A 20,575-nucleotide genomic window follows, 5' to 3' on the forward strand; every position below is an offset into this window, starting at 1 on the left:
CACGCGAGCGCCGCCCCGCCCCGCGCACGCGCCGGGGGCACGTGACGGGCGCCGGCCCCGCCCCGCGGCTCGGGCCGGAGGCGTCCGGCGGCGTTGGGCGAGCCCCGGGGGTGGGCTCCGCCGCGGTCGAACGGCCCGAGCTTAAAGCCCGAAACCCGCGGGCAGGCGCCCGCGTCTCCACCTCCATCCCCACCTCTGCCCACCGCCGTGGGCCTTCCGGTGTCAGCGGGCACGAATAAAGGGCTCAGGAAAAGGGAAAACCACGGAAAACCAGAGTAAAACAGCGGCCCGAGGCAGCAGCGCCGCTGCAGGAGGGGTAACTTCCTTCTGCCTCTGCTGTGAAGGAGCTGCAACCAGGCTATTTTAAAAGCTCTGCCCTTGCAGCAGAACAACGAACACGCTTTACTATTAAATGCTCTTTTATTTGTATCTACATCCTGATATTGCATAAAGATCACATCAGTTTTAAATAGAATAAAGCTATGAAACAGGTGAACTCCTCATCTCCTTCCTCACACACGGAAAAGATCAATCAACAGGCACCTCCCAGCTCTAGGCGGCGTGCTCTGGGAAGAGGCACACTGCGCTCAACAGCAGCTGGCTGCCCAGGCACTCGTTTCTTCTTTGCATGGGCACAAATCTTCAGGAAAGCTTTTTTAAGAGGCAGGTGGTGCAGCAAATCTGTGGACTTCTGCATCCTCAGTCATCTGCTGAAACACATTATTACGTTGAAGTTAATACAAACTGGATTTTTCGTGAGCTTGGTGTTGGCATGGGATTTCCATGAAGCTTTAAAGACCCAGTTCTAGGTCTTCCAGTTCCTGCAGGAGAGCAGTTTCTTTCTGAATCTTCTCCAACTAGAAGAAGAAAGCAAAAGATGTCACAGACCTAACCTATTATAAATGAAAACTTGAATAAAGTGCATAGGTATTAACATTACCTGATTCTTCTCCAGCTGTTTGCCAGCAGCTGCCTGTTCTTTCAGCTGCTCAATTGCCTTTAGTTTCTGCAAAAGCAAACCAAGAAAATCCCACACCAATACAAAAATAGACACCGAGGAACCAAAAAACCCCCAAAACAGCCTGGGAAGTGCCTGCATTTGCAACTGCCTGAGTTAAGGTCTCAGTATGGAAAGTTCAGTTCACTTCAGCATCTCCAGAAGCTCAGTCCAGAATTTCCCAACAACAGACACTTCCTGCAAGAACAGAAGCATGCCTTGCTCTCTGAAACAAACACTAGGCACCACCTCACTGAAGAGCTAGACCCTACTCAGAGTTACTCCTCTACTCTATTCCTCCTCACCACACATTCTCCTCAGAAAGCCTGGAATATTAATCCAGACACCAGGAGAAGCAGAAAGTGGCCAAGAGGAAAAAAGCCCTGATGGGTTATGAGGAAAGAGGAAGGATTCCCTAGTCTGAACCAAACAATTTCCACTCTGAAATTACTTAATCCAAGAATTTCCAAGACTGGCAGTGAATGTCACACTACAGAGTCACAGAATTAACCACCTTGGAAAAGACCCCTGAGATCACCGAGTCCAACCTATCACCTAACCCAGCTAATTAACTAACCAACGGCACTAAGTGCCTCATCCAGCCTCCTCTGAAACACCTTCAGGGATGGGGACTCCTACCATTTAGAGGTTAGGGAATAAACCAAAGCCACACTCTGCATGGCCCTTCTAAGGTCCAAGATCCAACAGCTCAGCAGCCCACATGGCTCCTTTGTGACAGTGAACTGCTCTGAGCTGTACCCTCACCCCTCAGCTGTGGCTGCAGGTGCACCAGCACCCACAGCCACAGACTGTGGTACCCTCCTGTGTGCCTGACAGTGGTTTATGCCCTGTCTAGACACTATGGTGAGACCTTCAGGAGTCCTGGCAAGTAATGAGAGAATCACAGACTGATTTGGGTTGGAAAGAATGACTTTTGCTGTTCCATCAAATGGAGGGAACTGCCATCTCAGTAAATGCTCAAGTCACCTTGCAAGCAGAACAGACCTGACAGAGCATCTCTTAGACAAATCTGCTGATAGCAAATAACCCCCTCACCTTTTTTAAATTCTTTATCTTCTTGTCAACCTCAGGATCTCCAGAGGTGACAGCAGGCACAGTGCTCCGCGGGGCGCTCTGCGGTGCCGAGGGCTGTGTGGACTCCTGGTTTGCATCAGCTCGGGCCTCCTGTAGGCAAATAAAGACCCCACCTAGAAAATAACTTTGGTTGCAAAGGGACTGAAAATTCTCTTTCATCGTTTGAAGGGATCCATTTAACATTCCTTCTCTCACTGGTGTACTCCAAAATGTGACAGGCTGTGGGGTGCTGCACTGTGCACACTTTCCACAAAGAAAGGGCTGTCTGAAACCACTCACAGGCTCTTTGTTTCATTTCTCCTTCCTCAAGACACCAGCCACACACAGCACAGGGAAACACCAACAAGGATCACAGAATGTTCATGCTTCAGCCACAACTTGCTGCTGGACACACACAGGCATCCAAGCAGCATGTCTGCCACCTCTCACCTAACACTGAATCATCTGTGCAGATGATCTGAAGGGGAAGTCACAATTTTTGTGCCTTAACACTGATTCCAGCTAACATTCACCAAACTCAGCAAATCACCAAAACTGCTGGTTTTAAGTCATCCTTTTGTACCTGCTTTAGTACAAGTAAAACATGTGCGAAGGTGTGCAGTGCTGTGAGCTGCTGGTCGCTGCTTTCAGACTGATCAGCTGCATCTGTGGAATCTAATTAACCCTGGAAGAGCTGCTTCTGCAGTACCTGTTTAGCAGCTTTCTTGGCTTCATGTTTCCTCTGATTCTTGAGAGCTGTTTTAGAGAGAGGTTTATCACTGCTTCCCGACTGAGGTTTCATGTTCTGAGGTGGTTCATCCTCATGCTGTGGGAGAGGCAAAATCAACAGTTAGGAAACTCACATGCATGTGTTGGCACAAAAAACCCAGCCTCCCATCTGTGCTGGTTTGAGGCTAACTGGAATATTTGAATGAGAGAAATTAGATGATAGGCTGTGAAAAGGAACCAATGGTGATGTCTACTTCACTCACAGGTTTGCTGAGATGCATGAAAACAAGAACACAAACACAGATAAGAACACAAACACAATGTGTGTGTCTCTGGCTCTTGGAGTCTGTGTTTCTCTCTGGAATTCTGTGTAATTAATCCTTCTGCTTCTAACTCCCCTGGCCAATCCTCCAAACTCAACTGTAATGCATACTCTGGGGTAAGGTAGAGGGGTGGAAAGAAGGTGGAAGGGTGGTTGGGAGCCCCTCCTGGGGACTCTGGTTTCTGGGAGGGCTGCTGTGTTTCTGTATTACCTCTAACTTGTCTATTTCTGCCTAGAGCTGTAACTATTGTAAATATCTGCTTGGATATTGTGCTAAGCTGTGACTATAAAGCTTCACTCCTTAACTTCCAACTGGCTGAGTCTAGTCTGGGTGATTTCCCAAGAGTGGTGGGGGCAGGTAACTCCCAAACCATCACACCATCCCAAACAGTGAACCCCTAAACCTACTTCAAACAACAGAAAGATGAACTATAAAGGAAGAGGAAGGAAAACCAAAGAAAATGGGGGGAGGGGGGAAGGAAATAATGTGCCCTTTCTCTTCTGAGTAGCAGAGGACAGTGTGAACAGGGTTTCACACTCACCCACTCTCCAGCTTGGGTGAGACTGTCCTGTGTGGGCTAAAGACTCCAGGGATTTTCTATCACTGAGAGGAAATAAAACTGAAAAGGAGTAAGCCAGCACTAAATGGCACGGCTTTGGCATTGTGCTTTTGTTGACAGCTTTTAAACTTTCAGCTCCTAGTGACAGGAAATTAAAGAAAATGGGTTGGGGGAGGGGAGATGAGGAGGGAGTCAGGGGAGGTTGCACATGGAAAGCAGGGACTGCTTAGTCTTTCGGTTTAAGGTGACTCAGTGGAGGAGCTGGATTGTTTTGATACACATGGCAAGATGTCTTGCCCACAGAAATAAACTGACTCCTTTCATTCACTGCATCATTTCTCTGCTATCTGGTCAGTTGTGACATCAAACCCTAACAGGATTCAGAGATTCATAATGACCCAGCAGCAGCTTTCCCTTCACAAGCAGAAGGTTCAGACTCAAACTCTCTAAGACTTACACATCAAGGGAGCAATTGTTAAGTGTAATTAGTTGCTACTCAGCCTACTTAAAAAACCTGCACCAAAAAAAAGGTAATTAGAAAAGTAGGTCACTGCTCAAACTGCAACTCACTTGCTGACAACCAAACCTCCTCCTGGCAAGGAAATTCATCTAACAAAGGGGAAAGAAGAGGAAAGAGAAAGGGGAAAAGGGCACAAGCAGGAAAGAGAAAAGACAAAAAAAAAAAAAAAAAAAACAGAAAAGGGAAAGGAAAAAAAAACAACCAGGAAAGAGAAAGGAAAAAGGGAAAAGGAAAAGAAATAAATCAGAAATATTTATTCTTTCAAAAGAGGGAAAAAAAAGGGAAGCTGTTGGCAGCCACTTTGGTCTTGCTGTCAAGCTGGGTTTAGACTGGTAACCTGTGCCACCCATTGCAGAGGCTACTGTCTCAAGTATCCAGTTTCAGCACAAACCAAACCTGCAGGTTTCTTTTCCTTGCACGCTGTAGAGAGCACCTTTAAGGTCTGCGAAGGAGTGTAAAAGGAGTGAGGGCAATGTCAAGGGTTTAGCAAACAGCAAGCAAAGGGCCAGAGAGGATTCTCAGGGCAAGTTCTCTCTTAGCACCCCACAATCCCAGAATCACATAATTAAGGGTGATTCAGAATCACAGAACCATGCAGTTTGGCAAAGCTCCCCCAGTATCATCAAGTCCAACCTAGAACTCTACTCAACAAGATTCACCTTAAGCCATAGCCCTAAGCACCACATCCAAATGACCCTTAAACACATCCAGGCTGGGTGACTCCACCACCTCCCTGGGCAGCTCATTCCAGTCCCTGACCACTCTCTTCATGAAAAACTTTTTCCTAATGTCCAAACTAAACCTCCCCAGCCTCAGCTTGAGGCCATTCCCTGTTGTTCTGTCTCAAACTACCCGTGAGAAGAGCCCAGGAGCAGCCTCTCCACAAAGTCCCTTCAGGAAGCAGTAGACAGCAATGAGGTCTCCACTCAGCCTCCTTTTTTTCACACTACCCATCCCCAGCAACCTCAGTCGCTCCTCACGAGATTCACTCTCCAGACCCTTCCCCAGCTTCTCTGGACCCACTCCAGCACCTCTATGCTGCAGTCAGCCCCATCATTCTTCTAACACCTCTCACTGAGCACAGTGGGGCAAGGCAATGGACTAGAAGAGCTCAAGCTCAGAGCTGGAGCTGCCCACTTACAAGCTTGGAACTCGTCACGGGTTTGTTTCTCAGGGCTGGAGGTCTGTAGGCCTGGGCAGGCTTGGGCTCAGCGCTGGGCAGTTCGCTTGGCACCGCCTGGTATTTGACAGCTTTCACTGGGAACACACCCTCCAGGAAGGGCTGCCAGAAGACCTGCCACATCTCCTCGTTGGAGGGGACCTGGTAGGTGTGCAGCAGGGAGCCGGTGTAGTGCCAGATCTTGTAGCCGTTGCCGACGCGCAGGCGCGGCGCGCAGGTGGCCGTCACGATGTGCTCCCCGTCGGGACACCAGGCGAAGTACGTCGAGTCCGAGGCCACCGGCTTGGAAATCAGCTTGTAGTTCTTAACGTCCCACACCTCCATCTGCCCCCTCAGATTCCCAAACCCTGCCAGCACCAGGATGTGTCCCTGGGGGCTGTAGTAGGCGGCGTTGCGAGGACCGGTTCCAAAATCAAACACAGGGTCACATTTCAGGTTAAAAACTGTTGCTTTGGCAGGCATAAAACCATAGACAGCACAAAACTCGACAGAATTGGGGTTCCAAACAACATCATAGATAGGACCATTTTTTGCTAGAAGGAAAAGGAAAACATGCAGCTGTTGTTAGGAGGTTGTATCCTTGGAGCACAAGCAAAAAGAAACCCAACAGTGATTGTGAACATCAATTATCGACAGCAAAATTAATTCTGCTAGCAAGAGTAGAGGTACAAATGGTAATGTTAGTTGGGGTTTGCAACATTGCAGCCATTCCAAATTGCCTCTGTGGGGTCAGCATCAGCACTTTTAACAGTAAGCTCCTTATTTTTTTTTTATTCAGGTTAAAAAACTCCTTTTGTTTTGTTTTGGGTTGGGTTTTTTTTCCCCCCTCGTTATTCAAGAATGAGCTCTCAGGACCTTCTCAAACTGTCCCACTGGAAACCTGCAAAACCAGGAGTTTTATTCCAGTTGGATACTAGTTCCTGGGGTTTATATCTAACAAATACTGCATCACTCAGCTTTGCAGAGTTAAGAAATACTGATCTAAGTTATCAAGTTATCTTTGGACCAAGCCCTCACATTGCATTTTGTAAGGCAGATTTTGAAGTGAGAGAGCACACAAAAGGTCTTACACATAAAGATTAAACCTTGATATTGATAGAAGTTATTCTGGGGGTTAGATTACTAAGAGATACTGCAGAGTGATGAATGAAGTGCTGGAAACTGATGTAAAATAGAAACCATAGGTCACAGCCTGGGTGCTTTTACCTGTATTTCAGATAAACCCCAAGTGCATTACTAACAACTCTCCAATCTGAATGTTGACCCAAGACAGCAAATTGATTCACACTCTTCATCCCTCTTGTTGCTCCAAGGCCTCACTACCTTTAGAAATCAGGCTGTGCAAGCACACCAGCTCTCTGTTTTCTCTTTTAAGACCTTTCAGAGGTCATTAGCTCAGTGCAAGTGCAGAGAAAGAAAATGAGGCTTCTGCCCATGCCATGAGAGCTGGCAGCTGGGGAGGCTGGGCCAGCTTTCTGTGGGCTCCCATAGCCAAGGCTGGGCTGCAGCACCAGGATGGATCAGTCAAACCTACCAAACCCTCTGCAAAAGCAAGTGTGGGAAAAAGCTTCCAAACTGCATCTCAGAAGGAACCACAAGATCAGAATCACAGAAACATTCAGGCTGGAAAAACCCCTCAGGATCACCAAGCCCAACCCGTATCCCTACTCTACAAGGTTCACCTTTAAACCATTTCCCAAGCACCACATGCAAATGATTTTTAAACACATCTAGGGCTGGTGACTTCACCACCTTCCTGGGCATCTCATTCCCATCCATAGGAAATGAGACACCACTCAGTCCAAGTGCCCACCACTTGCTTTTGGTGGGACAAAAAGAGTTTTTACAAGAACTTGTCTGTTCTTTTTTGAACCTTGGGAAGGATTAGCTAAATTCAATTCACAATATGCTCCCTGTTAAATATAAATGCACTGAAAATAACTAACTTGAGGGCAAAGAAGCTTTTAATAAGCATGAATGAAACATGATGTTCTTAATCCAGGAAACTCATCCTAGAGAGATTTCAGACACTGAGTTATAATCCTGATCTTTTTTCCACACCCCCCTCAGTGAAGTTACCAACAAAGGGCAGATGTGGCACAGTACTTCTTGAGGAGCAGGATCAGCTGTGTATCTGTGAGGGCAGGTAGTAAAACAGCTTTTGACCCTTTTGGATTGTCAGACACTAAGATGGCTCTGTTGTCCAGGTGTTTCCTTAGACAGCACACAAAACTCCCTTCCTGTGCACATGAATACCCTGACAAGATGATGTGCTTTCTGCCACTGCCATTAAGGTGACAAATACACCAGAGACGACTAAAGAGAATTCAGCTATAAAAAGCCCCCACCCCCGCCAAGAAAACCTCACCTTTCTTCAGATTAAAACAAATTCTGGTGAAAGGTTTTTGTGAAGCAGTGATTTTTTTTTTCCTTCTGAGGGTTACTTCATTACAGTAATAAACTCTTCCCTCAACCCCAAGCTGGTGAAGCAGCAATTCCCACTCTACAACAGAGTAATAAAGCCCAGAGCTACTTACGCAGCTGCACGACTGCGCTCTCCCCGTTCGTGGCCATGTAGTGCAGCGTCTGCTCCCCGTAGTAGGAAGCTCCTGTTTTATCCACCTCTGTACTGGCTATCACTAGCACAGCAGTGGCTGGCAGAAGAAACAGACACTTATTTCAGTACAGTTCCTGCAGAAGGTACAAACTGCTTCACAAACTAGCAGTATGAAGAGCCATCGCTTTATGAATTATAGTTGCTCATGTAACAGTGCTGTTGTTATTATTATCTTCCATAATGGATTCCTCCTAAGTATTAACCCCAATGGAATTAACATCTTCCTTTCTCAGATGGAAAGAGTCAGCTAAATCTGTTCATTCAGCACTGAGTCACAAGAAAGTGAGCATACTACTGTGTGCAGCTCTGGAGCCCCCAACACAAGGACATGTAACTGCTCCCAGCTCCCTTGGTCACTCCTCATAGGATTTACTCTCCAAGCCCTTCCCCACCTTCATTGCCTTCCTCTGCACTCACTCCAGCACCTCAACATCCCTCTTGTATTGAGGTACCCAAAACTGAACCCAGTACTCAAAGTATCATGGAAGTGAGCACAGGAATGGTAACCTTCCCTGCATGGGCATTGCTGGCTGCCTTCAGGCTGTATGGGCACATGCAAGTTAAACACACAACAGCAGTGGTGCATCCCACATGTAGCCAGGTGGGGTTGGGCTCTTCTCCCAGGCAAGCAGCAACAGAACAAGGGGACAAAGTCTCAAGCTGTGCCAGGGCAGGTACAGGCTGGATGTTGGGAGGAAGTTCTTCACAGAGAGAGTGATTGGCATTGGAATGGGCTGTCCAGGGAGGTGATGGAGTCACCATCCCTGGAGGTGTTCAAGCCAAGCCTCGATGAGGCACTTAATGCCATGGTCTGGTTGACTGGCCAGGGCTGGGTGCTAGGTTGGACTGGATGAGCTTGGAGGTCTCTTCCAACCTGCTTGATTCTCTGATTCTGTGATTATAAAAGTTTGACCACACAGCTGTTATACCTTTTTTGTTCCATAGCATTGTCACCTTGTCAGCTTTAAAGAAGCTTTTATTGGCCAGTGCAGACTGAGGGCCAGCGAAGTTGGGGTACTGGTAGAGCCTGACGAAGGACGGCGCACCTTTGCTGCCCGGCACGTACACGGCCACCTGCAACAGAGCACCAGAGCTTCCTGCAGAGCATGTTCCTGCTGCCACAGGTCTCTGCTAGGACTCTGCACTAAAATCTGCTAGGATTTACTGCTAGGACTCTGCACTAAAAATCACAGCAATCCTCTGAAGGGAAACGCCAGCAGAAGTACCTTGGTTGGCTGCGCTCCCGGAGATAACACAAAGTCGTTCACCTTTTGTAAGTGCAGTTTATTGGCAATGGTATCTGCAAAAAAAAAAAAAGGCACATAAAGGGCACAGTGACATCAGTGACAAACCACTGAGCCTGCAGTACTCAGCTGGACCTTTTTATGGGTCTTTGCCATGGATAATAAACAACAGTCTAGATAACAATAAGGGATTTCTTTTACTAGGCAAACAGCTATTACTTGCCCATCTCAACACTTCTTTTATTCACTGAACCAACCCAAACCAAACCTAAGTCTGAAATCCAGCATTTAGGAGTTGGAAGCTCAAACAGCAAGGAAGTTGCTGAGCCTCAGGTGAACACAGCTCATTTTAGGCAGCGCAGTGTTCTCTGCCTTATCTGTGCTGACCTGAGGTCACACTCGGATAACACACACCACTACCCAGAGCCAGGGATTCCCCCTCACAGCTTCCCTGAGCAACTCCTTCCTGATAGAGGCATTCCTCTTGGCCTGTTCTGGGTTGGGCATTTCCCCTTTACACAAAGAACTTACAGGAAATGCATCTTTAACAAGTGAACTTGCAGCAGCAATCCACCACCTCACTCCAGCAAGCAAGTCTCTGCTGAGCAGCAGACCTTGGGCTGGGACAACCTCTCAAGCGGGGCTTCACTAACATCAGCAGGGCTAATCCTCAGGGAATTGCATCTCTTAAGCCTGTATTTTTAGCTCCCAGAATAATTCTTCTATCAGCTTTATGTTTAAAACAAAACCCCTCCAAATTCACACCACTGTTTTCCTCTCAGTTTGCCTTTATTCCTTTTTTGTTCCAATTCACTTTTACCTCCAGTTTTTGTTCCAGTTCACTTTTAAATCCCTTTCCATTTTTGTTCCAATTAGTTTTTGCCTCCAAGTTTTTGTTCTATTTTTACCTTCCTCTAAATATTTGTTCCAATCCATTTTCACCTTCTTCAAAATATTTGATCCAATTTGTTTTTATCTTCCTTGAAGTTTTTGCTCCCATTCATTACCTTCCTGCTTTTTAATTCCCCTTTCCAACCTCTATTGACTCCAAATTTTCTACCACTAGCAGTTAAATTTCCCTGGCCTCACAACTTCATTTTTGCCATCAATGTCCATTTTCTCAGGAGCCATTTTTCATTAGTTCATGCAGAGAATTCACACAATCCAAACAAGTAACCACAGATCACATTCACAGGATGTTAAGGGTTGGAAGGGACCTCCTTAGACCATCTTGTCAAACCCATGTGCCAGAGCAGGACCATTCCTTACTGACAGTTCCCTGCACCTCATTAAATGAGAAACATTCAGATCAGGCCTCTGTAAGTGAAAATTAAGTGCTTTCCATACTAGCCAAGTCACTGAAGAGACACACAGCTAAGTGAAAACACACCTGATTAAAACAGAACGATTCTGAACCCCAAACTCAAACAACATGCAGGCAACATTTCAAATAAAAACCAAGCAAGAAGAAATGAGGAAAGAATCCAACACTGAAAAAGCTCTACCAAGGAAGATTCTATATAAGAGAGTGCAGTGAAACGTACAGAAAATGCTGCTTACCAAAGCTGTTGTTTTCAAAGAAGTGCACTTCATTGTTGACATTCCTGGCACAAATGCTTTCGTCATCTGCCCAGCAAGGACACCTATGTTCAAGGGAAAGAACAGGAGCACTGAATGATGCTCATCCTTAGCACACCAGGGTCTTTCCCCTCCCTTCTCAAAGCCAAGGAAGTTCAAATATAGAATTACAGAACAGTCTGGGTTGGAAAGGACCTCCAAAGGGCATCTAGTTTGACCCTCTTCAATCAGCAGGGACATCCTCCACTAAATTAGGTTACTCAAAGCCCTGCCAAGCCTCACCTTGATTATCTCCAGGCTTGGGGCCTCAAACCTCCCTAAATAACCTGTTCCAGTGTTGTGCCACCCTCATGGTGCAGAATTTCCTCCTAAAGTCCAATCTAAATCTACTCTTCTCTAATTTCAAACCATTGCCCCTTGTCCTATCACCAGAGGCCTTTGCAAACAGTGCCTCTGCAGCCTTCTTGCAGGCCCCCTTCAGGTACTGGAAGGTCTCTACTAGGTCTCCCCAGAGCCTTCTCTTCCCCATGCAGAACAACCCCAGCTCTCTTAGCCTGGCCTCCTAGGAGAAGTGTTCCAACCCCCGATCATGACATGTTTCAGATGGACAAGTGACATCTGCAGAGCAAAGCCCACACAATTAGCTCAGGTGTTGTCTCTCCAGCTTTCTCTCTGGAATTTATAGTGAGAAGAGACAATTAGCACAATTACAAAGATGCTTAGAAGCAGACCCTTGCTTTCAGCCAGCAGCAGGCAGTGTTTTGAGTGCCACCGCCACACCCAAAGTTTCATTTACCTGGATCAGCTTTTGGAAATCACATTTCTTTGTGAACAATTAGCACCTGCAAGTGTTATTTACCAGTTCTGCATCTTTTTCTGGATGAAAGACTTCAAGCATTTCCCAGTTTTCACATCGTGGAGCTGTAGGTTGGGCATCCCTGCTGTGCCATCTTTACCAGCTGCAAGGAAAACACAGGTTACAGCGCTAGTCTTGGGGTCAAACCTGCCTCACCATGACCACATTCCACCTCATGACAAGACAGCTCCACCTCCTGAGGGGGACGAAGCCCTGGGCTGTAGATTGTATCACTGTTGGCACAAACTTTCCACAGCCATTCATCTAGCACAAAGAACATTTGGGAGTGTAAGATTTTCTCTTCCCATGCCAAGGCCATGACCACCACCACCAGGACAGCCTTCTTAAAGCATAGCTTTAAATCAAAGCCAAAAGCCACTCTCTTGGTGACCAGTGAAGGTTCTCCACTCCTACACTTAGTTCCCAGAAGAATGCTAAGCACTTTGCCCCTCACAGCTCTGTCTGCAAGCCATGCAGAATGGCTGCACTGGTTTGAAGTTCTGTTCCCTCCTACCCACTTTGGATGCCACAGACTGCCTGTCTCTAGAGTGGTTCAGAACAGACTTCTCAGCAGTTCTCTACCAGCCCACAGCTGGCACCAGTTCTGTCCCTTGTGCTGCCTTCTCTTGCCCTTCAACCCATCCCAGACCCCTTCCCACACACGCATCCTATGACCAGCTGCTTCTGTCTAAGGAAGCAGTTAAGTCATCTGCTTCTGACATTGACTTTGAGGAGACTGAGGCTGCATCTACATCAGGAACACAAACTCCAGAGAGGCACAGGAAAGCAAAAAGCCCTCTGGGCAATGGGGAACACTCAAATTAGTGATGGCCAGGGCAGGACACGATTGCTCTGAGGTAATTTTCCTGGTCCATACATGAATGTCAACTGCACAAAGAGCAGCTTGTTCAAACAGACTCTGCATTAAGACCAGTTAGCAATTTTCAGCAGCATGTGATTTATCAATGCAGTGGTTCAGTATGTGCACTCTGATTTGGTGTGGGAACAGTCAATACAGAACCACAGAGTGAATCAAGTTGGAAGGGACCTTCAAAGGTCTTGTCCAACTCCCTGCTGTGAGCAGAGGAATCTCCAACTAGATCAGGCTGTCCAAGGCCCTGTTAACTTTGACCCTGAATGTCTCCAGGGATGAGGCCTCAACCTGTTCCAGTACTTCACCACTCTTGTTGTGAAGAGCTTCTTCCTTATGCCCAACCTACATCTCCCCTGCTCCAGTTTAAAATACCAGATGCTTTCAGAGGATGACATCTCTCCCTCCACCTGACCACTCCAATAATCTCCTGCACACTCTCTGTGCACAGCAGAGCAGAGCCTGCAGAGTCAATTGAAACACAACCCACGTGCTCTCCCAGCTGGCCAAATACTCACTCGTGTAGGCCTGCCACGTTGCCAGGATGTTGTTCTTTGGCGAGAATTCAAGGCAAACTGCCTTTGGAAGATCAAGGGAGCACAGGAACTCAGCACTGGTGACATTAACAATATTTACTCTGGAAGCAGAAGATGCTATTTCAATAAAGCACTCTTAGAATCATTAATTAGCAGCCAAGGAAACTTTTCACCAATTTGACTCTTCCAACCCACCCCCAAACATGACCAATGTAACAAAATCAGCAGAGCTTCTGTCCCCTCCTGCTTTTACATCTGTATGAGAACACATTTCAGAAGCAGACACCCAAGCATAACAGCAAGCAGGAGAAAGACCTGCTGAGAACACATCAGGTTTTTCTGCATGTAACATCTAACCTCTGAGCTAGAGACAAGGTAAGCTCTGCCTCTGAGGCCATCCACACTTCTGCAGTGCTAGAGGTGAGAAGTGGCCAGCAGAAAGGTCCTAACCAAACTTAAACACATTCATCCCATGTGTTCCAAAGGTCTTCTACCTATAAAGCCATGGCATGTAAGATTTGGGCTGTTGGAGGCTGGGAGATGCAGGAAGACATGGACAATGAAAAGCAAAGGTCAGATGACTGAACAAAAAAGGTCATGCAACACCTCTGACCACTGCATGCTAAAGCTCTGTTGCCAAGAGAGCCCAAAGAATCAAGATGTGTCCCAGCCACTCTTCTTCTCAGAAGCTGCTTTAGGAGCCTGTTGACCATTATCTCACTACCTGCTCCACTCATAAATCATAGAATGGTTTGGGTTGGAAGGGACCTCCAAAGGTCATCTAGCTCAATCCTCCTGCAGTGAGCAGGGACATTCTCCACTAGACAAACAGAAGGAGAAGAGTCCCAAAAGAGAGGCCTTGCAGGGCAGGAATAATTTGCCATCTGGGGCATGGGCACCTGAATGCACAACCTGGTGGTCCAAAAAACTTTCTCCCTCACAAATATCTTGTGGAAATAGACCTTCCTAGCTGAGGAAGAGTTTTTCATTGAAAAAATGAAGAGTGAGAATGTTCTGAAAGCCCAGGAACAGCAGTGAAAGTACAGAATGGCTGCACCTAAGTTTTCTGCTTTAAAAGTGGTTAAATGGTTGGATGAGGCCTTGAGCAACCAAACCTAGTTGAGAGGCATCCCTGTCCACAGCAGAGAGACTGGGTAGATGATCTCTAAGATGATGCCTGCCAACCTGGGCCCTTCCATGACATTCCAGAAGGTGCCTTATCACCTCTTTCCAGCAGCAGCCTCATGATGTAAAGAACTCTAATGCACTTGGTGTACACAAAAGGAGCCTTGTGATGTTTGTACCTAAGGTGTGTAGACTCTTCACCTAGAAGGTGGATGAGGCCTTGAGTAACCTGTTCCAGTGAGAGGTGTTCCTGCCTATGGTTAAGGGGTGGAACTGGATGAGCTTTGAGGTCCCTTCCAACCTAAACCATTCTATGACTCTAAGACCAACCCAGAAACTCAGGAACTGTCATACTGGGGACTGAACAAAGAACCCAAATAAAGCACATCCAGATTCCACGGGCATGGGTATGTGGGAGAAGCTGGATTTAGATTAGACATTAAAGAAATTCTTCCCCAGGAGCTTGGTGAGACACTGGAAGAGGTTACCCAGAGAAGCTGTGGAGGCTCCAAGCCTCTAAGTGTTCTAAGCCAGGCTGGACAGGGCCTTTAGCAACCTGGGCTAGCAGGAAGTGTCCCAGCCCACAGCAAGGGGGTTGGAACTGTGTGATCTTTTTGGTCCCTTCCAACCCAAACCAGTCTATGATTCTCTGACTATAAACAGAAGAAAACCAATACATATTTCATCTGATGCTCAAGAAGCAAAGCCACTGCTCCAAACGGTGCAAAACCAAACTGCACTGAACACGTGTATGCAAACACATGAACAGCAAGAGCACTGCCACAGACAAGGGCAAATGGGGCACAAGTGAGGGGTTTACTTCATACAAACTAAATGATCAGCATCATAAAATGCACCAACTTCTCTCCGTTGCACCAGGCAAAGAGGGAGCCATCCTTGCTGAAAGCAACAGCTTTGCAGTTCTTCCCGGAGTCCCTGAGGAAGGAGAAGTGCACAAGAGAATTCAAACAGACGAAATGAAGCAGCAGCAGCTCAGACGTCCTGCCCAGCAGCACTCTGGAACAGTGCAAACATCCCCTCCATAGGGCATTCGGTGATTACGACCTGTGCCCTCACAAGGGAGGTGAGTGGAAAGCCTTCACACCCACCCGTTTTCTGAACTAGCGGCAGCAAGAAAAGCTTCACTTCCAGTTCTGTGTTTGGTTTTAGCTCTTTATCTTTTAGAAAAGGATTTTTTTTCTCGTGCAGGAGATCAGTAGTGTTAGGAGCAGTACCTCTGAAACGCGGTGCTCTCTGTGAAGCTGGGTGGCCCGTTCACCATGTACAGCCCTTCGGATCCTCTCACTGGAAGAGGAGACAAACAACTGCTCACTCCTGACTCCCAAAGTCATCCAAAGCAAAACGCTCTGTTGTCATGGCTGAGCCCGGAGACCTGGGACTGGATGAGCTTGGAGGTCTCTTCCACCCTGCCTGATTCTGGATTCTAAGAAGGGACGAGGACCGCCAGCCTCGAGGACTGCCTGGCCTCACACCAAGGGCTGAGCGTGCCCGGGAGGCAACGACACGGCCCAGCGAGGCTCGGCAACCCCGCGGGAACGGCACCAGGCCACCGCAGCCCGGCTCGGGCCCAGCTGCTGCGCTCCCGCCGCCAGCCCCGGCCCGGCTCGGGCCCGGCTGCTGCGCTCCCGCCGCCAGCCCCGGCCCGGCTCGGGCCCGGCTGCTGCGCTCCCGCCGCCAGCCCCGGCCCGGCTACTGCGCTCCCGCCGCCAGCCCCGGCCCGGCTGCTGCGCTCCCGCCGCCAGCCCCGGCCCGGCTCGGGCCCAGCTGCTGCGCTCCCGCCGCCAGCCCCAGCCTGGCCCGGGCCCGGCTACTGCGCTCCCGCCACTAGCCCGGGCCCGGCTGCTGCGCTCCCGCCGCCAGCCCAGCCCGGCTCGGGCCCGGCTGCTGCGCCCCCGCCGCCAGCCGCTCGCCCTACCGCGGGCCCGGGTCCCGCTCACCTGCCAGCAGCGGCGCGGGGGGCGCCATCTTGGCGCGGCGGCTCCCGCTTCCGCCTCCGGGACAGAGCCGCGCGGGCCGCTCCGGGCCGGCCACGTCTGGCGGGGCTGGGCGGGGCCGCGGCTGCCCCGGAAGCGGTGGCGGCGGGCGCGCGGGTTGGCGGCGGGGGCTGGCCCCGCCCTCGCGGCGCGTGTTTCCGGCGGGCGGCGCCGCGCGGTGCTGACGCTGGCAGCGGGCGGCGCGCGGGGCCGAGCGAGCGGAGCGGCGGCGGCGAGCGGCGGCCCGGGCCGGCCGGCGGTCCCACCATGGTGGCCAAGCAGCGCATCCGCATGGCCAACGAGAAGCACAGCAAGAACATCACCCAGCGCGGGAACGTCGCCAAGACCTCGGTGCGCGGTGGGGAAGGGACGGGGCGGGGGATGGCGGGGCTGGGGGGACGGGCCGCGGTGACGGCGGTGTTGTGCCCGCAGAGGACGGCCCCGGAGGAGAAGGCGTCGGTCGGGCCCTGGCTGCTGGCGCTGTTCATCTTCGTGGTTTGCGGATCAGGTGAGTGGGCGCGGGCGGGCCGCGGCGGCGGTGACTCGGGCAGCGATGCTGCCCCTCCCGGCCCCGCAGACGGCGCGGGCTCTCTTGCGGGCGCTGCCGTCGAGCGCTTCCCTCCTCTGCTCTTTTGCAGCCATCTTCCAGATCATCCAGAGCATCCGGATGGGCATGTGAGGGGCCCGTCGCCGGCGAGGCCCCCCGCGCCCTCCCCCCAGCGCTGCCATGGACTGTTTCCCCCGGCCGGCGCCCAGCCAGCCCCGGTCCGTCGCAGCAGCTGCCGAGGAGCGGTGCTCGGCTTCGGCCGTGTCGCATTCCAGGTCCCTTCAGGAGTCATTCCGAGTTTTCTAGCCCGTGCCACAGTGCCTTGAACAGCACGACATGTATAAAGCAATAAAGTTCTATTGTTGATCTACAATCGTGGACCTACTTATTGGGTGAGGTGCCCAGTCCTGTGCGCTGTGGATCTGTTACGCTGTACCCAAGTTGGCATTGTTGTAAGCACCGGCCCGAGGTCTGTGCCAGTCTCTGTATAGCTGGAAATGGTTTTATTTAAGCTCTGAAGCCGCCGGGGTTTCTGTAGTGGCTGGAGCCTGAAGCATGTTGATAGCGAAGCAGCTGGGCCGCGCAGTTCCCTGTAGCTTACCCGAGTGCATCGTCCCCTGTACGCATAGAGTAGCCCCACTGCAGCATGTGGCAGTGCCCAAACGCTTCCCCTGGCATAAACTCTCCCACCCCTCTTCTCCCGGTGAACATGGAATGCTTGTTTGTGTAGCATTAGCGGCGTTGGTTAGAAACTGGCCCGATGGAGCAGCAGCCGCCTCTTGACACCACCCTGTGCTGACGTCCCACAGACATGGGCCGGAGCCCCCCGCGCCTGCCGCCGGCTGTAAATACTTCATGGACAACCTTCAACAAGTGTTGGTGGTTCTACACTTGCCGATGCTGTTTGGGAATGTTCCGTGCAGGTGCAGGGACCCTGCCCCTCCTGCTCACCGTCCCGCTTTCGTGTGCAGCACCTGCAGAGCGTGGTGTGTCTTGCAATCTGTATTTAATCCTATTTAAGGTAAATCCTGCTTACAGCTCGATTTCATCTAACGATGGACCCAGTACTTAACCGCTTCCCTATGGATCATCCTTCTCAGTGAGACTGAATTTAAAGAGCAGGAAAAAGCACCCTCCTACACCTGTAGCCAGCTGTAACTTGAGATCACAGCGGAAAATGCTGCTATTGATCATGTTCTACTCCTGGTGGCCCAGGCTTTGCACTGGCCTTGTGCTGCCTGTTGCGCTTAAAGGGCAAGCTGAAGATGCTCTGCTCCTCTATGCCGTGGCTAAGGAAGATTAAGCCTTTTTTTTTTGGGGGGGGGGGGGGGGTGTTCTGAGCATAAGACAAAAATCTGGTTCCTCTAGAAGTAATAGAGAAATGTTTCTGTAGAGATAATGAAATGCTTGTTAACCACGAGGAGATCTTTGTACAAGTGGTTGCGTTTCTGTATGAAATCAGCGGGGCTGGCGCTGCCAGGGGCACGCCTCGGCCCGAGCCGTGCGGGGCAGCCTGCCTTCTGTGTTCTCAGTCACCTGTATTTTGTACATGGTAGTGGGGGGGAAGGATGTATAATCTCTGGTTTTAAATAAAGTTCTTTCCAAACACCAGTTGTGTTCAACTTTGAGGTTGGTAGAATGGTGCCCTAGGGGGGTGTTGGAGCTGGGACTTTTCACCCCGAGTGCAGCTTCTCTCCCTTCCTCATTGAGAGGAACCTCTTTGCTGCAGCAAACCCTCTCCTGGGCTGCTGGGTGGGTTGGAGCTGTGCCATGGTGACCCTGAACCCTTGGGACTCTCTGGGAAGGGACCTGGTGCTGCTCCACTATCCACTTGGGGACTGGCAGGTGCCCACTTCCCCACCTCCATCTGTTCTCTGGGCCCCAGGGTGCAGCAGAGGCCTGGGCCGTCTGACTGGTTCCTGCAGAGCTGCTGCCTGCCAGAGCGCAGCAGTGACGCTGCTTGCGCAGCCTCACCGGGGGCTGTGGCCACCTGAATGTTGACAGTGGTTTTACTGAGCTTTGAAGGTCAAACCTGTAGGAAAGCTGCTTGCTGTAGTGCAGACACAGTGCAGTGGTGGTGGTAGTACTCTGCTGGGTTCAGAGCAGCAGCACATAGTCACACAGATGAAGTGATGTACAGCATCTGCTTCTGACTGCAGCACTCAACAGCAACCCAGGGCCCAAGGAAGGTCTCAGAGATAATCACAGTAGTGAGGAGGCTCAAGTTAGGGAGCCAAGCATACACAAATCTGGGGGGGGAGGGGGTGTGTGCTGAAAGGATGCATCTGCAGGACAGAGTCCCAGTTACTGTAGGAAAGCAAATGCCACACCTGTTTTCAGCAAGGGTGAGCAGAAGGATCTGGGGAACCACAGGCTGGTCCATTCCACCTCATTGCCCTGAGATGGCAGAGCAAAGCCTCCTGGAAACCACTTCCAGGTACAAAGACTACAAGAAGGTGTTTGGGAACAGCCATGGATTTATGCATTGGCAAAAGCACAAAACCCACAAACCCTCTTCCAGGACATGACTGACTCAGTGGAGGACACTGACCACCTCCTCTTCAGCAGACCCTCCTGTCACAGCCTTGCAGACAAGCTGGTGGGGTAGGGGCTGGTGAGGACTGACCCTTGGGTGACCCACTGGGCTAGCTGAGCTGCTAGCAGCGGCATGAAACTCCACTATAGACCAGCCACTGGTAGAAGCAGCTCCGCAGGCAAGGACCTGGAGTTGGAAAGAGCACAACGAGCAGGTTGAGGTCTCATTCCCCTCTACTCAGTGCTGCTGAACACATCTAGGGAGCTGCTGCCAAGCTCCCAGTACAATGAGGACAGGGACACACTGGAGTCACACAGGATCACAGGATGGTAGGGGGTGGAAGGGACCCAAAGAGATCAAGTCCAAATTCACCCCCCACCCTGTCAGAGCAGGACCATTCACAGAGGAAAGCATCCAGACAGGGCTGGAAAGTCTCCAGAGAAGCAGACTCCACAGCTTCTCTGGGGAACCTGTTCCAGTGTTCTGTGACCCTTACAGTAAAGAAGTTCCCCTTTGTGTTGAGGTGGAACCTCCTGTGCTGCAGTTTACATCCAGCAGCACAGGGCTGCAAAGTCACTCTGATATACCACGGACTGAGAGAGGCAAGAGGCTCAGAGGGATCTGACAAGTAAGGAGATGTGCAGCAATAGGCAGACTGAAATACAATAAATTCCACTTAAACAAGGAGAAAAACCCTCTTCATGTAGTGTGAGGGCCCTGGAGCACACCTTGTGCTTCACCGGGCAGGCAGTCCCTCCTCTCCTGCCCTGTCTTCCCGAGCTTGCCTTGGCAGCAGGACTTGTCTCCGACAGCAGAGCTGCAGCACCCCGCAACAAGCACCAACTGCTGCAAGGCACCATGCTGCAAGGCTTCCTTCACCTGAATACGGCACAAAAACGGATCAGCCACTGCTGACACAAAACCTGATCTGTGAGCAGGCATCAGCCATGCGTAACCATGCAGCTGCAAGTGCACAGGGCGTAACTGATGGCATCAGATGGCAGCCATCCACTTAAGTAATGATTATCCGTTTTCTGTAGTGGTTTAAAACCCTTACAGCTCTCTTAGCAGCCCAAAGAGTGTTACTTTTGCAAACAGTAGACGCAGGCAGCAGGGAGAGTGGCAGACCTGCAAAGGCAGAGCAGGAGGACGAGTGAGGATCTGCCCTGACAGCCGAGCCAGGCCAGTGTCCGCGCAGCTGAGAGCAGGGAACCGGCCGCGGGGAAGAACCCGGGCACGCTGCAGCCTTCTGGGCGGGCAGGCAGGCGGCTGGGGCAGGCACCTGGCGC

General features: G+C 50.4%; 2 protein-coding genes across 2 annotated transcripts; one reads left to right on the plus strand and one right to left on the minus strand.

Annotated features, from left to right (window-relative positions):
- Positions 1-401: 401 nt before the first annotated feature.
- EIF2A (eukaryotic translation initiation factor 2A) lies at positions 402-16,275 on the minus strand. The gene is made up of 14 exons (XM_064164902.1): positions 16,168-16,275; positions 15,445-15,514; positions 15,071-15,145; positions 13,067-13,185; positions 11,681-11,780; positions 10,804-10,886; positions 9,226-9,299; positions 8,929-9,073; positions 7,920-8,036; positions 5,344-5,915; positions 2,781-2,897; positions 2,054-2,182; positions 941-1,006; positions 402-857 (listed from the first exon to the last, which is right to left on the minus strand). The coding sequence occupies exons 1-14, from the start codon at positions 16,193-16,195 to the stop codon at positions 792-794; spliced, it is 1,761 nt and encodes a 586-aa protein (XP_064020972.1). The 5' UTR covers positions 16,196-16,275; the 3' UTR covers positions 402-791.
- Positions 16,276-16,389: 114 nt separating this feature from the next.
- On the plus strand, positions 16,390-18,361 carry SERP1 (stress associated endoplasmic reticulum protein 1). The gene is made up of 3 exons (XM_064165252.1): positions 16,390-16,554; positions 16,636-16,711; positions 16,842-18,361. Exons 1-3 carry the CDS (start codon positions 16,471-16,473, stop codon positions 16,880-16,882), a joined length of 201 nt encoding a protein of 66 aa, XP_064021322.1. The 5' UTR covers positions 16,390-16,470; the 3' UTR covers positions 16,883-18,361.
- Positions 18,362-20,575: the final 2,214 nt, after the last annotated feature.

The sequence above is a fragment of the Pogoniulus pusillus genome, chromosome 26, assembly GCF_015220805.1.
Source record: "Pogoniulus pusillus isolate bPogPus1 chromosome 26, bPogPus1.pri, whole genome shotgun sequence".
Taxonomy (NCBI): domain Eukaryota; kingdom Metazoa; phylum Chordata; class Aves; order Piciformes; family Lybiidae; genus Pogoniulus; species Pogoniulus pusillus.

Bases quoted from the DNA above. Each gene is read 5' to 3' on its own strand.
- EIF2A (XM_064164902.1), bottom strand. From the start codon at position 16,195: ATGGCGCCCCCCGCGCCGCTGCTGGCAG. The intron at 15,146-15,444 runs GTACTGCTCCTA...CTCCTTCCTCAG, and splicing joins GAGAGCACCGCGTTTCAGAG to GGACTCCGGGAAGAACTGCA. The intron at 2,898-5,343 runs GTAAGTGGGCAG...CCTCTCCCACAG, and splicing joins CCGTGACGAGTTCCAAGCTT to CATGAGGATGAACCACCTCA.
- SERP1 (XM_064165252.1), top strand. From the start codon at position 16,471: ATGGTGGCCAAGCAGCGCATCCGCATGGCCAACGAGAAGCACAGCAAG. The intron at 16,555-16,635 runs GTGCGCGGTGGG...TTGTGCCCGCAG, and splicing joins GGAACGTCGCCAAGACCTCG to AGGACGGCCCCGGAGGAGAA. The intron at 16,712-16,841 runs GTGAGTGGGCGC...GCTCTTTTGCAG, and splicing joins CTTCGTGGTTTGCGGATCAG to CCATCTTCCAGATCATCCAG.